Consider the following 14259-nt stretch of genomic DNA (forward strand, 5'->3'; position numbering starts at 1 on the left):
ATCATAACCTGTTAATTACATTGTGCATGAAAGCTTCCAGCCCGTGGCTGTTATTGGCACGGAATAATATTTTCCGTGGACAGATCTGTGCGTTCCCGTCGTTCCGGTCTTGATATCGCTTAGCTCATCAGTCTCCATGACATAGGTTAGAGTCCCGTAGAAGGAAGAACGGTTATAATATCTGCCAGAAGTTTTGCAGCTTCGATGCTGCTTTGTCTTTGAGTCTAGTCGTTTGATATAAATCTGTTAAATCTGAGAATCTACAGGGCTGTTACTCTGATTGAACAAATCTAAATCAGTCGTTTCAGCTGACAACGGCGTGCAACATTTGGAAAGCAGATATTCTTTCTGGTAGTAGAGTTAAATATCATTGTAAAATTGTGAATTGGATACTGAGATATGGTGGCACATTAAATCGGTATGTTAGCCAACGCCATCAAAGTTGCTTGGTGCAGGGTAGCTGGCTGTCTCGCAAGCTGTTGCGAAACCGTCCCTTTACATATGTGCCGGGTGACTATCTGCAATTTTATAGAGGACGTTTGGTTCGATGGTTGGATACTTAGTAATCCTCCTTGTTCCCATGAAACTGATATGGTATATATTTGAGCTTCTCTGTTAACACCCATCTGGCAGGTCGTGAAGAACATGCAACGGGCCATACAGGAGGTGACAGAAAAAGCTAAACCTGAGCCGCGGGAATCTTGGCACAAGTGAGTTAGTGTTTTCTTTTGTCCAACAATGAACCTGGTTGGCACTTTTGAACATACCAAGCAGGGATCTAAACAAAATTGCGGGGGGGCATTTCTACCACCAACCAATAGCCACCCAGAAATTACCAACATCGCTTCATCTCGCAGCTGCCGAAAAGCCGTGATTTATGGAGTCCATCCCATCAACAAATAAAAAGCTCAACAATGCTCCTTACCACGTGGAAGCGACCCTCCAACACATTGGCTTTATCGCATCAACGCATCTTCAATCAAGGCCTTAAGCTGAATCCGTTATCTTCGGCCGAGTCTTTTTGCTAGAAGCTTATCTTAGTCTGCTTATCACGTTTCATCGTAATCAACCTTGATTGGATCAAGGCGCAGATTTACAGGGGTAATGGCGAAGCTAAACTTGTTACTGCCACCGGCGAGAGCCGTCAGATCCGTTGTTGTTAACGGTTTGGGGGTGATGTTGGACTTGGGATGACGATCCGGCAGCTGAGTTCCGATCAGATGGGGAGTTCGGCGATGATAATGAAGGAATTATATATACTAAGGTTGCATTTGTATCAAGACGATATGGCAGGTGTAGATTCTTTGCCGTCCAAGTCTCTCATTGCCGACTCGCTAGGTAACCTTGGTTCATCATGAAGTCAATCGCTGCCCCCAGCCTCCTGGCTGCTCTTCTCACTACACCCGCTCTCTCAAAGCCAGTCGTCGATGAGAAGTATCCCTACAAGGGCCCTGCAGTTCCTGTCGGCGATTGGGTCGATCCCACCGTCAACGGCAATGGAAAAGGATTCCCTCGTCTCGTTGAACCTCCGGCCGTGAAGCCTGGTTCTTCAAACCCCAGCAACAACGTCAACGTTATTTCGCTGTCGTATACTCCTGGCGGTATCAACCTTCACTACCAGACTCCCTTCGGGCTTGGTGCTGCGCCTGCGGTTCATTGGGGAACGAGTGCGTCTGAGTTGAAGAATAAGGCTACTGGTTCGACTACCACGTAAGTTCCCGGGCTTGGCGCATGGGATTACCCGATTTGTCTGCGCGTTGAATCGTCATTGGCTGACCATGTATCTAGCTACGACCGCACTCCTCCTTGTTCAGCCGTCAAGGCTGTTACGCAGTGCAATCAGTTCTTCCACGATGTTCAGATCAGCGACCTCAAGCCTGGCAAGACTTACTATTACCAGATTCCTGCTGCTAACGGAACTACCAAGTCTGATGTCCTCAGCTTCACCACTGCTCGTGAAGCAGGTGACAAGTCAGAGTTCACCATCGCTGTTCTCAACGATATGGGATACACTAACGCAGCTGGTACTTACAAGTATCTCAACAAGGCTGTTTCTGATGGCGCTGCTTTTGCCTGGCACGGTGGTGATCTGAGCTATGCTGATGATTGGTTCTCGGGCATTCTGCCTTGCGAGGATGACTGGCCTGTTTGTTACAACGGAACTTCAACCAGTCTTCCCGGCGGTGGCCCTATTCCTGATGACTACAAGACTCCTCTTCCCAAGGGCGAGGTCGCTAACCAGGGCAGTCCCCGTGGTGGTGACATGAGCGTTCTGTACGAGTCAAACTGGGATCTCTGGCAGCAGTGGCTCAACAGCATCACCCTTAAAATTCCCTACATGGTTGTCCCCGGTAACCACGAAGCCACCTGCGCCGAGTTCGACGGCGGCAACAACACTCTATCTGCCTATCTCGACAACGACAAGAGCAACGGAACACAGCCCAACACCACGCTCAACTACTACTCCTGCCCTCCCTCGCAGCGCAACTTCACCGCTTTCCAGAACCGCTTCCACATGGCTGGCGACAAGTCCGGCGGTGTTGGCAACTTCTGGTACTCGTTCGACTACGGTCTAGCTCACTTTGTGTCCATCAACACAGAGACCGATTACGCCAACAGTCCCGAGAAGCCGTTTGCTGCGGATCTCAAGGGTGATGAGACGCATCCCAAGGCGAATGAGACTTATGTCACTGATTCTGGTCCCTTTGGCGCTGTGCATGGTTCTTATAATGATACCAAGAACTATGAGCAGTATCAATGGTTGGCTAAGGATCTTGAGAGCGTTGATCGATGCAAGACCCCTTGGGTAATCGTCATGGGTCATCGTCCTATGTACAGCTCCGAGGTGGCTAAGTACCAGGTTAACATCCGTGCTGCTTTTGAGGATCTGATGTTGAAGAACAACGTCGATGTCTACATTGCCGGGTGAGTCGTTATCTTAGCCGACATATATCAAAACCTATGTACTAACGCTCGACAGTCACATCCACTGGTATGAGCGTCTTCAGCCCATGGGCCACAACGGCACCATCGACTCTGGCTCCATCATCAACAACAACACCTACAAGACCAACCCTGGAAAGTCAATGGTTCATCTCGTCAACGGAGCTGCGGGTAACCTTGAGAGCCACAGCGTTCTCGATGGCGAGCCTCGTCTCAACATGACCATGTTCCTTGACCAGACACACTTTGGTTTCGCCAAGTTGACTGTTCATAACGAAACTGCTCTTTCTTGGAACTTTGTCCACGGTGATGGTGGTGTTATTGGCGATGAGCTTACTGTCTTGAAGGAGAGTGCTTCGAAGTGCACTGCTTCTGGCTCTGGAAACTCTTCTTCGTCTGGAGGCGCCAGCGGTACCAAGGCCCCGGTTGCTACTCCTACCAGCGCTGGTACCAAGACATTTGTCTCTGACGTTCTTGGCCTCCTTGTTCTCGCTCTGGCTTTGTAGAGGACAGATATAGATGTTACCTTTGTTGTTAGACATTCTTCCCTGAGAGGACTTGTGATACATAATCAGATAATTGAGTCGATTTCTACTCTCAATTGGGTCAGTCATATGGCCTCGGACTTTGTGCTACGTGAAGTAATATCTTGTCCGAGTCCCGGATTGATAAGAAGAGAACGAATGACAAGAAGTAGTACCACTTTGGTCCTCGCGCATGCATTGCAGCATTCATACGAACCCAGGCATCCGTTTCATTGACATGTTAGCCTATGCTTTCTTTTATATACCCACCAGACCTCGCCAGCTGTCATGATCTCTTTCGTCACAACCCGACTGCTTTTGGCCCGAAGAACAACGCCGCATACGTCAGATCCTCTGTGCAACACGGGATGCGACAAGATATTCCCCAATGAAGAACACAAAAAGGTAGACATGACGTAGATAGTGCCGGATCAGCTCGGCAGATACCGAGCTAAAATGATCTTGGCGACTTACAAGGGCAAGATTTTCGCTTACGCCTTGCTAGCTGAAAGCTGATGTCTCACCTTTGGCAGATCGATGATGCCCGTCTGACTTGAAAACAGATAATATTTTACCACAAGCGACTGCCTTACGAATTAATTCTCCAATCTCAAACTCGGGTCCTTTTGCGCTCACTCTTAACAGAAACTACCTGCGCAATTATCTGATTCTTCATATCGTAAATACTGCAATATGGTTATCATCGTCACCGGTGTAAGCGAGGCTATGACAGCGACGCAGAAATGAAGCTAATCTTATCGACAGGGCGCCGGGTTCCTCGGCTGCAATTTAATCCAGCTTCTTCTCGAGAAGAACCACCAAGTCGTCGTGATTGATTCACTATGGACTGGATCTCAAAACACCCTTGATAATTTTCGATCGGACAAGCGAGTGCGATATATTCAGTGCGCTTAATTGATCCCGACAACCCGTTTCAGTGCTGACATTCTATAGAGCTGATGTTCGAGATCCGTTGCCGTGGATAGACAACGTCGAGCAAATCTACCATCTCGCGTGCCCTGCAAGTCCCGTGCATTTCGAGACTCAGCCGATTGATATCTTGCAAACTTGCTTTAATGGTGCATCGAATATTCTGGACTATGCATTGAAACACAACGCTCGAGTGCTGCTTGCTAGCACTTCAGGTACAAACTATATATCTTACTCACTGGCCCTGTACTAACAGTCCCATTGCAGAGGTTTATGGCGACTCCCAAATTGCCTGTCAACGCGAAGATTATCGAGGCAATGTCAACTGCTTCGGCCCGCGCGCTTGTTATGACGAAGGCAAGAGAGTCATGGAGGCGCTCGGATATGCTTATCAAGCCGAACACGGTCTCGAAGTCCGCATCGCACGAATCTTCAACGCCTACGGCCCATTCATGGAGCCAGAAGACGGTCGAGCTATCCCCAACTTTATCATGGCAGCTCTGAAGAGAGAACCAATCACGATATTCGGCGATGGACACGCAACACGATGCTTCCAACACGCCAATGACTGTGTTCGTGGTTTAGAAGCCTTGATGAACAGCGATTATCATGGACCAGTCAATATCGGCAGTGATCTAGAGATGGAGATTAGTGAGATTGCAGATATAATATCTCGAGTCGTGGCTGAGAAAACAGGATATGAGGACCCCGTTGCTGTTCATTTGTTGCCCAAGAGGGAAGATGATCCTGTTAGGCGGAAGCCGGATACGAGTCTTGCTGAGAAGGTTTTGGGTTGGAAGCCTAAGGTGTCGTTGGAAGAGGGAGTAGCTTCGACGGTTGACTGGTTTATTCAGAGGGAGAATGGCATTTCGAGCAGGCTCTAGAGCCATCTGAGATTTTGCATTCATGATTAATGAAAGATATACGTATGTAGCTGATTCATATAGCCTAATAATATATTGGCAGCTAGAAGCATATACCACTGTAATGAGCGGCCAATGCACTTTACTCCGTCGGATATCTCGACGTCGTATGACCACCAATTAAACATTCAAAAGTTTGACAGAGTAGCATCTCATCTTGAACTCGTATTCAACCCTAACTTAATTCTGTACTCCGTACCCTACAGTTCAATGTGCCAGATGTGACATGGCATGACATTCTTCTTGGAAGGGGTTTCAATCGGAACGTCGGATCGGGTCTTCCACTACTACCCTAGATTGTCAGGCCTTGAACCAATTTGATTCAGCTTTAGACAAATAGTAACAGGTGCTTAAAATAGCAAAGGCTCTCAAAGGCTCGTCATTCGCATAAACAAGAGATAGAGCAACAAGAGTGGCCTTTTTATCCGTAATGCTCATCTATTAAAATAAACTACTATGAGTTGAGACAAGTAGTGTCAGCAGAGAGCATCATTTAGTGCACAGCCATAAGGCTTATTCCCCAGCCCAATATCCCATCCCGCCGAGACCCGAAACACCGGAACGATCGGATGCTCGCCGAGTCAGCGCCAGCCACTGAACAAATGCCGAACATCATCACACCACAACAAAAACAACGCTACAGAATTGCCGTGATCTGTGCGTTTTTAACTTTAAGGCTATGTAACCCGGACTCATGCACTCTCAGTGGTGGAAATTTGAAACCTGGGGGTGTCAAAGGGTAATTAAACTCTATAATACGCGGTGAAACGCTGACGCGCTCCCTTTTTCTAGAATAATGTACGTTTAGCTTCCAATTAAACTTAATTGGCAAAAAAGGGACAGCGGCACTGCGTCAATGGCTAAGTCTCTCGGGTCGGGCGCATTTAAAGCGCTGAATCACCGCACTATTTTTTGTAGTTAGCTCAACCTCCAACGGTCTTCATTCATTCTTTTTTTGCTTAACTACACTCATTTAAACAAAGTCACTCATTTCTACTTCTCTAATCATGCGTGTTTCCACCCTCTTGGGCCTGAGCGCCTACGCCGTCGCCGAGGCGAGCTGTTCGCGCAACATCATTTACTATGACCAGTGGCACACCAACGATCTCCCCCCCAAGGACGTCACGCACAGCGTCACCCACGTCATGATGTCCTTTGCCAATTCTTCGCTCTTCACTACTGAGCCTTCTGGCAAGTACGAGCCTTTCCAGCCTCTCAAGCAGGTTCGCGCTCTTTTCGACCATGACATCAAGGTCTGTCTTGCTATTGGTGGTTGGGGCGACAATGCTGGTTTCGACGCGGGTCTCAAGACCGATCGCAGCCGGGAGAGGTTCGCTCGCAACGTTGCCTCTACTCTTGATAGACTCGGTTACGACTGTGTTGGTATGTGCACTGTATATGATAGCTTGTCAGGCGGATTGGCTAACGGATGTAGACATCGACATGGAGTATCCCGGTGGTAACGGCGCCGACTACAAGCAGGTCGTCAACTCCAAGAAGACCTACGAGATCCAGGCCTTCCCCAAGCTCCTCAAGGAGATCAAGAAGTTCATCGGCTCAAAGGAGCTCTCCATCGCTGTCCCTGGTCTTGAGCGTGACATGATCGCCTACATCCCCAGCGAGACCCCTCTCATCGAGAAGTCCGTCGACTTTGTCAACGTAAACACCCCTCCTCAGCCTTACGAAATCACCCCACTAACTTCTTCAGGTCATGACCTACGATCTCATGAACCGCCGTGATTCCTACACCACCCACCACGTCTCCGTCAAGGGTGCTGCCCGTGCCATCGACAAGTATCTCTCCCTCGGCTTCCCCGCTCACAAGCTTGTCCTCGGCATTCCCTTCTACGCCAAGTGGTTCACCACCAAGCAGGGCTACAAGTGCACCAACCCCATCGGCTGCCCTACTGAGCTCCTCGAGAACCCCAAGGATGGTAGCGACACTGGCAAGTCTGGCTCCATGACCTTTGAGGCTGCCAACTTTGTTTCTGCCCCTACCAACTTGACTACTACTCCCGATGCTACCTGCGGTGCTGGTACTTTCTTCAAGTGCGCTACTGGAGGTTGCTGTGCCGCTTCTGGCTGGTGGTAAGTGTCTTCTGAATCGTTACAAGATATTAGCTAACATGTAACAGTGGTGATACCGCTGCTCACTGCGGTACTGGCTGCCAGTCCGCCTACGGCCACTGTGACGGCATTGATCTGTCCGCCTCATTCCACGAGGCTCTCGACAAGGGCAAGACTGACAAGGTCAACGGAGGACAGTGGTACTGGGATGCCCCCAACCGCATCTTCTGGTCCTGGGACACTCCCGAGCTCATCGCTGAGAAGATCAACCTTCTTGCCAAGACCCGCGGTGTCAAGAGTGTCATGGCCTGGGCTCTTGCTCTTGACAGCCATGACTGGAGCCACCTCAAGGCTATGCAGCAGGGCTTCGACCGTGTTAACGCTTAGATGCCTGGCAGCTCGTTCAGCGGGGCTCCTTCGGGGTCCAGACTATAGACTTATAGAATAATAGCTGGGGTGTGAGGTCAACAGATTTGTTTAGTACTACAATAAATAAGTCTTCCCTGGTGCATTTAAGACTTTCGCTACGCAAAATTATACTTGTCATGTGATCATTGTGGATAGCGAACTGGGCAGCGAGGTGACGTGAACTAATAAGGAAGCAGTTTTGGGCTTCTTGCAGTGTATTTTTAAGAGGGTTATTTCAAGCTGATAGACCTGATAGCTGATGCTTACATCGCGCGCCTTACTGTCTGCGTCCTGGTAAATTAGTCACTTTATGTCGATGAACCTGATAATTAATCCCGAATCTAAGGCTCAATTTAGTGATTTTAATCTTGAATTCAAATTAATTGATAACTTATATGCCTGGCAGCTGTTTTCTCCAATATTCAGCTTTTGGTTATTCTCCTAGCGAAGCCATTACTGCCTGATCGATAACCTAGAAGCCAAGTATAGCATTGCTACGAGATTGTTAGATAGGTATTATTTCCACTCACAAAAAGAAAAAGAGTACTCACGCTGCCTGTCTGGTCAATCTTTAGGTCTCTGACATTGTATCCGTGAGTTTGAAAGGAACAAGGCCAATTCTCCCGCTGTCAGCACTCTTTTTCAAGCTAGAAGCCGCTGCAACGAGAACTTACCCTTCCTTTCCTTCCACAGTCAAAAGGTCATCCCCTGTACCTCGGCTCTTGAACTCGCTCTCGCCAGTCCCACCGGGAAAGTCTGGAGGTGGCCGTCCCGAGAGGAGCGTCGCCTTCTGGTCCCGGATGTATTCCATGTTCTTAGGAGTAAGAGCTACGGCTGGTATGTAGAATACTTGCGCCGCATTCTTACCATTGTGCCGAGATTCACTGCGTGGATTACATCGCTGTGCCACCATACTGAATCTCCGGGATATACTTTGGGCATGCACACCATGGTTCGCGGTAGCTCAAGATGAGGATGAGTTTCGTCGTTTAGTTCTTGGTTGCGATGGTGAGAAGGACCAGGGAAGTTGGTGGTGTCGAAGTCAAGCTCCCAATTGTCGGGTGACAGGTAGGCCTTTCGATCTTGGAATTCTGACTTAGGCTTCTTGGGCCTGAACAAAGGGCGCATGAGCAGATATGAGGTGTGTTCACGGATAAAAGGGTATACAAGTAGAGTTCCATCTGTGGGACCTGTCTCAGAGAGAGACGTCCAACCCTGCCATGAACGGAACAAACCCGTCTGTATCTGGAGTTAGCAACAATGGGCAAGCAGGTCAAGATATACATTCATGAACTTACACTTCCGGGGCCGGGGTATAAGTCATGGACTGCATCGGCACGCTTATCTGTCACAGTTGGTTGCGGTTTATTTCTTGGTACCATCACAGGTTTTTGTCATCACTCACCCATCTCCCAGGCATCGAACTCCTCCCAGTTACCGGTGAGGATTTTCTCATAGACTTGTCGATAAGTAGGATCTTCCCATCTTTCAATACTACTTCCATCCATATGAGGACCCAGAGCGAATTTGGCGTCGCCTGGGTTCCTAATCCGAAGACGATCCGAGTAGACAAGCGGGCTTGTAAGTGAGACTTTGCAGTCTGGCGCAGCGGTAAAGATGGATAAGAGCGCTGCTTGGGTTTTCAACATTTGTGAGTGCGAACGCGCCTGCTGTTGAGCTTTGGACCAGCTGTTCTTTTGTCAACGACACTTTCTAGGGCAAAAGGCGGAATGTACTTACTAGATCTCGTAAACCTGCTTATCATCCTCCGGGAAGCCTTTTACTTGGGGATTTAATTTGATATACTCTCGCACATCGTCAAGCCATTTCAATGCCTGCGAGGGTCAGCGAGTAGTGTTAGGATGGAAGCCCTGGTTGCTGACCTGTTCTTCGGAAACAGTCTTGCGAATTACTACAGATCCGCACTGCCTGATTCGTTGGACAAGCTCAAATGAGGGATTCTCGACGAGCTCGTGGTAGGTTGCCTCCGGGATGGTCTAGACGTGACAATCAGCAAGTAGTTATGATACCACGGGCTAGCTCAAGACCAAGCGTACGCGTTGCTGCTTCTCCTCAATTTCATCAGACAGCTCGGCAAGACGAGCAGTCAATCGTGCCCAAGCTGCGGTGAGAGCGTCTTGATTGGACTTGTCGCCGATGATTTCACTAACGTATTTGGGTCAGTAAACTTGGTCTTGGGCGTGGCTTAACTTACCGCTTAAGATCCAGGCATCTCTCAGGCAGGAGGGTCTCTTTCTCCCCTGCGAGAGAAGCAAACGAATTACCGATCTACGTGGCACATCAGTACTACTCTAGTAGATAACATTTCCGTGTGGCTCTAATCTTACATTTCCCTCTGCCTTCTCGGCGCGTGGCTTGGAATGGTTCATTTTGATATCAGGTAAAGATCAATTGGGAAAAGGTGCAGGCTGGTATTATCTTTGATGACGGGACCTAATACATGGTCAAGGTACAGGAGCCTACTTAAATCTTCAAATACTTTGCCTCCTAAGTGAGTTCGCAATGGTAGGATCTATCTTCGGCCGACGGTCATCCGAAAGCTTGCCATACCGGACGTGTGTTCTCCGACCCTTTTGTCCTGCGAATCACAGCTTACCATGATAAAATCGAGTGGGGACAAAACCTGTTGTATAAGCAGAAATACAAAACCACTAATCAAACAAAACCTTGTTTACTCCGTAGTTGATTGATTGTCGGCGTTTTGTCGTCCGATGTAGAGAAACCTTAGATGTCGTAAATGATCGCGATAGTGCGCTCTACCCCATGGGGCCCCTCACACGGAATGGATTGATTTATAGGGTCATCAGAAGGTTTGCAAACCCTCGTCTGAGTTGGAGCGAGTTCAGTTATATATCAAGGATATATCTAACATTAATTGCTTATCTTAAGACTACGCCAACACTTTTTACTCTAATCGGCAAGCAAATGCAACAATCACATCATAGACTCGCAAAAACTGACGCATATTCCTTTAGTGATTTCCTATATATACTAGACTGCCGATACGGACTTTTGGATTATGGTTAGTAGTCTTTGTTTGACAAATACCGAATAGTGAAAGTGCCCCAGCTTCTCCGCATCGGCATCATAGTAAGGGCCTATATAGTATATTCCGAGATAACATTAATTAGTCAGTTAACAATTTTGATATCAGGCAGTCATTTTCACAGGAGCATAGGGCAGAAAATATAAAGTTATTAAAGACTTACTACATAAGGTTAATCATACCATCGTTCCAGGTTACAGTAATAAAGACCTTCACTTTAGGCTAAACGTTTACATTATTGAATATATATTACTATCTCGACAGATACGATCTATACATTTCTCTCTCTATTCTCCTTCTCTCAAATGCTTCATTCCTTCGTTCAAAGGGTCCACTAGTCATACACTGGACGTCTCCTCTATTTGGCGCAGATGGTGGCAGAGATAGTGGCTGGGCTAGGGCAACCATAGACCTTCTTCATGCTGGGAGTGCTGTAGCAAGAAGCATCACCGGCCTTGCAGTCAAACTGCTTGCATCCCTTACCAGTGGTGAGGATGTTGTGCTTGTTAGCGAAGGGGTTACCCCATTGACTAAATATGTCAGTATAACATTAGGACAGCGAGCAGGTACTTAAACTTACGTGCTGAACTCGTCTGTAGAATTTTGTTAGATAACGTAGATGCTGAAGCTTATGGGGGGTTGACTTACAGTAAACGTAGTTGGGCTTGGAGGTAGAGGAGTAACCGAAGAAGAGAGGGTTGGTAAGAGTCTTGGTAGTAGCAATCTTGACGGTCTACGACAATTGTTAGTACAGCAAGTTCAGTCCTGATGAAAGTAGACATAGATTCAACGAACCGATCCAGTGGAGCGAAGGTTCTCAGAGAACTTCTGTCCGGGCTTGAGGGTCACCAGAGGTCCAGGAGCACCGCCATTATAAGGCCAAGACTGAACATAGATAGTACCAGAACAGTCGTTGGTGACAACAGCCTGGTTAGCGGCGGCAGCGCTGCCGACAATGGCGGTAAGGGCAGTGAGGATGCTGAACTTCATTTTGATGAGCGAGAAGATGTCTTTTGAGATGCGAGAGTCTTGTAGATGAGAGAGAAAGTGATGTAGAATGATGCCAGAAAATATGCTGAATAACAGCCACTATTTATACAAAATGGCAAACGTTGGACTTTGCGGTGAAAAGCGATTTAAGTTGAATACGAGCCGGCATAGACTTGTGGCGTTCTACTAATGGCTATACGGGTGATTATCCGTTCGTATCGAATCATCTTGTGACGAGAATAGACCAGAACTAGATCGCGTAGCTATCCCGAAAGCGTCGACCTGGGCTAACATGCCGAGGCTTCCGCACTAGCACTATCAAGGTAACTTCCCAATCCGGCCGGAGAGTTACAGCTGAAAGCTTGTGCTGGTCTAGAACATACGGTGAGAAAAAGGAAAGGTGACAATGGCTAAAAATAAATAGAAGTGTATTAAGATTACATTAAAGGGCTAGGTAATAATATGCATGTCTCATAAAGAAGCGGCAGAATGGCATTTCTGTGTTGCGGATAATATACAGGTCTCATTCTCTCAGAGTTGCATCGCTGTCACTTGGTCTGCCGTGGCTCCATTCATCATCTGCACGTCTCTCTACCACGATCTCCTGCGTAACAACAGTCGTGGCTTTGATGCCTCGACTCGGCGAGCTTGGCTCCATAGGACTCTGCGACGCTGCTTCATCGCTATGATTCTGTCCCTGTTCGGCTTTGATGCTAACACTGACACCGGGGTATGTTCGGTAGTGTTTCTGAGTAATTGATGGAAGAGGTACTTCATCTTTTCTCAAGGTGCTTGTGTCATCCATTGAGTCATGGGTGATGTCTTGAGTTCGCCTTCGAGACATACTACGCAGATTTTGACTGCTGCGTGTTCGAGAGTAGCCGTAGTGGGATGCGCGGTTGCTTCGGCCGAATGAGGACGCAAAGAGCTTGGGCATGAGCTTGGAGAATAGTGGTCGGAGGGTTGGTAGGCATGATGAGATGATGGCGAGGGTGACTTCGAGGAATGACCATATCGCGGCGTCGACATTGTCCCAATTGGGATCTTTTGTTGAAGCGGCAGTTTTTAGTGTTCGGATACGATAGATCGAGATGGCGCATGTCCTGGATCTGTTAGCTATTTCCCACCGAGAGAAACTGCAGACTTACAAGAACCCGATGCTGAAGATGGCCAACAGCATAATCTTCTGTTTCCTCGGAAGGTTCAGGCTTCCAATGACGGGCAACGGCATACAGAAGACAGTAATATCCGTGACGAGGTTGAATCCAGCCATGACGTACCAGACCGTCAAAGGGTCAGTGCAATGTCCATCTAAAGTCGAGTTCCAGAACTTTGCGACCGGTACACAAATGAGAGTATTAAGGAAAGCGATTGTAATAGTCCAGGCGACCATGATGACAAGTCCGTAGAACGTCAGTGCCTGTAGGGTCGGTATAGCAAAGACTCGTCGGTATTGAAGAAGGATTCCGATTTTGACAAGACACATTGCGACATTATACACAATGACAGAAGCATAGAATGCCTAGTAAATATTAGCATCAGTTCAGGGCATGCAAGAGTAAAGCTGACCTTCATGTAGGCAACGTAGTTCTCTTTCGACTGCTCCCAAGTATGATGTCCAAGCCCATAATTATTCTCTACATGCACGTCAGCACTCAACCTTCACAACAACGTTAATTGAAGCTTACCTAGACCAATGGCCACCGCAGCTCCAATCGTAAGGACCTGGGCAGCAGCCATAACTCTATCATCCCAGCCGAGAGAATGAAGAACCTTATATCGCACATAGAGTCGCAATGCGACGGTGATGGTAGAAAGAATGGAGAAGGTAATGAGAATGGCACGAATCTCGACCGAGCGGGATGAACTATCCGCCGGCATCGAGCGAGTATCCATTGCTAGATGACTCTCGTCAGCCCAACGGAGGTACATTGTGCACTCACGACGAAAACAAATTTCAGCATATGTTTGGAGTCATCAGAAACACATTTTTTTCCGCGCGGGGGGACCCCAAGGTCTAGTTATGTATATTAATCAGAGAGAGGGGCTCATAGTTCAGCTCTCACAGATTCCGTCTCACTACTGTAAGAGATCGACGAGCTTGAGCTTATATTGCATGTCCAATCATCAATATGTCTCAGCGGAACTTGTCTTACCTGTCCCCTGCAGAACGATGATCTAATCGTGCATCTGATTCCCAAAGCTGTAATTTCTCCGACCTGATCTACGGAGCAATGATACCCTGGACCTGAAGATTACCGCTGATCGTTGTTTTACTGCGCGGACCTGCACCAATCAGATCGAGGCGTCAACTGCCGCAACCTGAGATTCTGTGCTTGCGGGCGACGTGAGCGTCAGTGCGGCTTGGATTTGCTGGGTTGAAATAACTGCCGATCCCAATATGCCA

At 48.0% G+C, this 14259-nt stretch overlaps 6 protein-coding genes across 6 annotated transcripts; 3 read left to right on the forward strand and 3 right to left on the reverse strand.

Annotated features, from left to right (window-relative positions):
• The first annotated feature begins 1315 nt into the window (after window positions 1-1315).
• FOBCDRAFT_183978 (Metallo-dependent phosphatase-like protein) lies at window positions 1316-3551 on the forward strand. The gene is made up of 3 exons (XM_031185322.3): window positions 1316-1710; window positions 1789-2925; window positions 2981-3551. Exons 1-3 carry the CDS (start codon window positions 1355-1357, stop codon window positions 3447-3449), a joined length of 1962 nt encoding a protein of 653 aa, XP_031040964.2. The 5' UTR covers window positions 1316-1354; the 3' UTR covers window positions 3450-3551.
• A 367-nt stretch (window positions 3552-3918) lies between these two features.
• On the forward strand, window positions 3919-5281 carry FOBCDRAFT_183979 (uncharacterized protein; the record flags this gene model as incomplete). Its single annotated transcript, XM_031185324.3, has 4 exons — window positions 3919-4181; window positions 4233-4372; window positions 4422-4612; window positions 4665-5281. Exons 1-4 carry the CDS (start codon window positions 4161-4163, stop codon window positions 5279-5281), a joined length of 969 nt encoding a protein of 322 aa, XP_031040966.2. The 5' UTR covers window positions 3919-4160.
• A 1046-nt stretch (window positions 5282-6327) lies between these two features.
• Window positions 6328-7774, forward strand: FOBCDRAFT_293973 (glycoside hydrolase superfamily; the record flags this gene model as incomplete). The annotated part of the gene is made up of 4 exons (XM_031185325.2): window positions 6328-6703; window positions 6756-6979; window positions 7029-7408; window positions 7456-7774. 4 exons carry the CDS (start codon window positions 6328-6330, stop codon window positions 7772-7774), a joined length of 1299 nt encoding a protein of 432 aa, XP_031040967.2.
• A 420-nt stretch (window positions 7775-8194) lies between these two features.
• Window positions 8195-10185, reverse strand: FOBCDRAFT_320085 (uncharacterized protein; the record flags this gene model as incomplete). The annotated part of the gene is made up of 11 exons (XM_059612037.1): window positions 8195-8289; window positions 8347-8415; window positions 8470-8609; window positions 8663-9034; window positions 9094-9140; window positions 9201-9484; window positions 9536-9630; window positions 9679-9792; window positions 9853-9961; window positions 10011-10084; window positions 10144-10185. The coding sequence occupies 10 exons, from the start codon at window positions 10183-10185 to the stop codon at window positions 8367-8369; spliced, it is 1326 nt and encodes a 441-aa protein (XP_059465017.1). The 3' UTR covers window positions 8195-8289; window positions 8347-8366.
• A 906-nt stretch (window positions 10186-11091) lies between these two features.
• FOBCDRAFT_224730 (uncharacterized protein) lies at window positions 11092-12003 on the reverse strand. The gene is made up of 4 exons (XM_031185329.3): window positions 11658-12003; window positions 11511-11595; window positions 11443-11455; window positions 11092-11392 (listed from the first exon to the last, which is right to left on the reverse strand). The coding sequence occupies exons 1-4, from the start codon at window positions 11850-11852 to the stop codon at window positions 11221-11223; spliced, it is 465 nt and encodes a 154-aa protein (XP_031040971.1). The 5' UTR covers window positions 11853-12003; the 3' UTR covers window positions 11092-11220.
• Window positions 12004-12289: 286 nt separating this feature from the next.
• FOBCDRAFT_250882 (uncharacterized protein) lies at window positions 12290-13784 on the reverse strand (the record flags this gene model as incomplete). The annotated part of the gene is made up of 4 exons (XM_059610924.1): window positions 12290-12961; window positions 13001-13374; window positions 13422-13489; window positions 13541-13784. The coding sequence occupies 4 exons, from the start codon at window positions 13782-13784 to the stop codon at window positions 12376-12378; spliced, it is 1272 nt and encodes a 423-aa protein (XP_059465018.1). The 3' UTR covers window positions 12290-12375.
• Window positions 13785-14259: the final 475 nt, after the last annotated feature.

The sequence above is a fragment of the Fusarium oxysporum genome, chromosome V (genome assembly GCF_013085055.1).
Source record: "Fusarium oxysporum Fo47 chromosome V, complete sequence".
In the NCBI taxonomy this organism is placed as follows: Eukaryota; Fungi; Ascomycota; class Sordariomycetes; order Hypocreales; family Nectriaceae; genus Fusarium; species Fusarium oxysporum.

What these genes read in the sequence shown, in the direction of transcription:
- FOBCDRAFT_183978 (XM_031185322.3), top strand. Translation starts at nt 1,355, where the DNA reads ATGAAGTCAATCGCTGCCCCCAGCCTCCTGGCTGCTCTTCTCACTACA. An exon ending in GCTACTGGTTCGACTACCAC is followed by an intron (nt 1,711 to 1,788) that starts GTAAGTTCCCGG and finishes CCATGTATCTAG; the next exon opens with CTACGACCGCACTCCTCCTT. An exon ending in GTCGATGTCTACATTGCCGG is followed by an intron (nt 2,926 to 2,980) that starts GTGAGTCGTTAT and finishes AACGCTCGACAG; the next exon opens with TCACATCCACTGGTATGAGC.
- FOBCDRAFT_224730 (XM_031185329.3), bottom strand. Translation starts at nt 11,852, where the DNA reads ATGAAGTTCAGCATCCTCACTGCCCTTACCGCCATTGTCGGCAGCGCT. An exon ending in ACCTTCGCTCCACTGGATCG is followed by an intron (nt 11,596 to 11,657) that starts GTTCGTTGAATC and finishes CAATTGTCGTAG; the next exon opens with ACCGTCAAGATTGCTACTAC.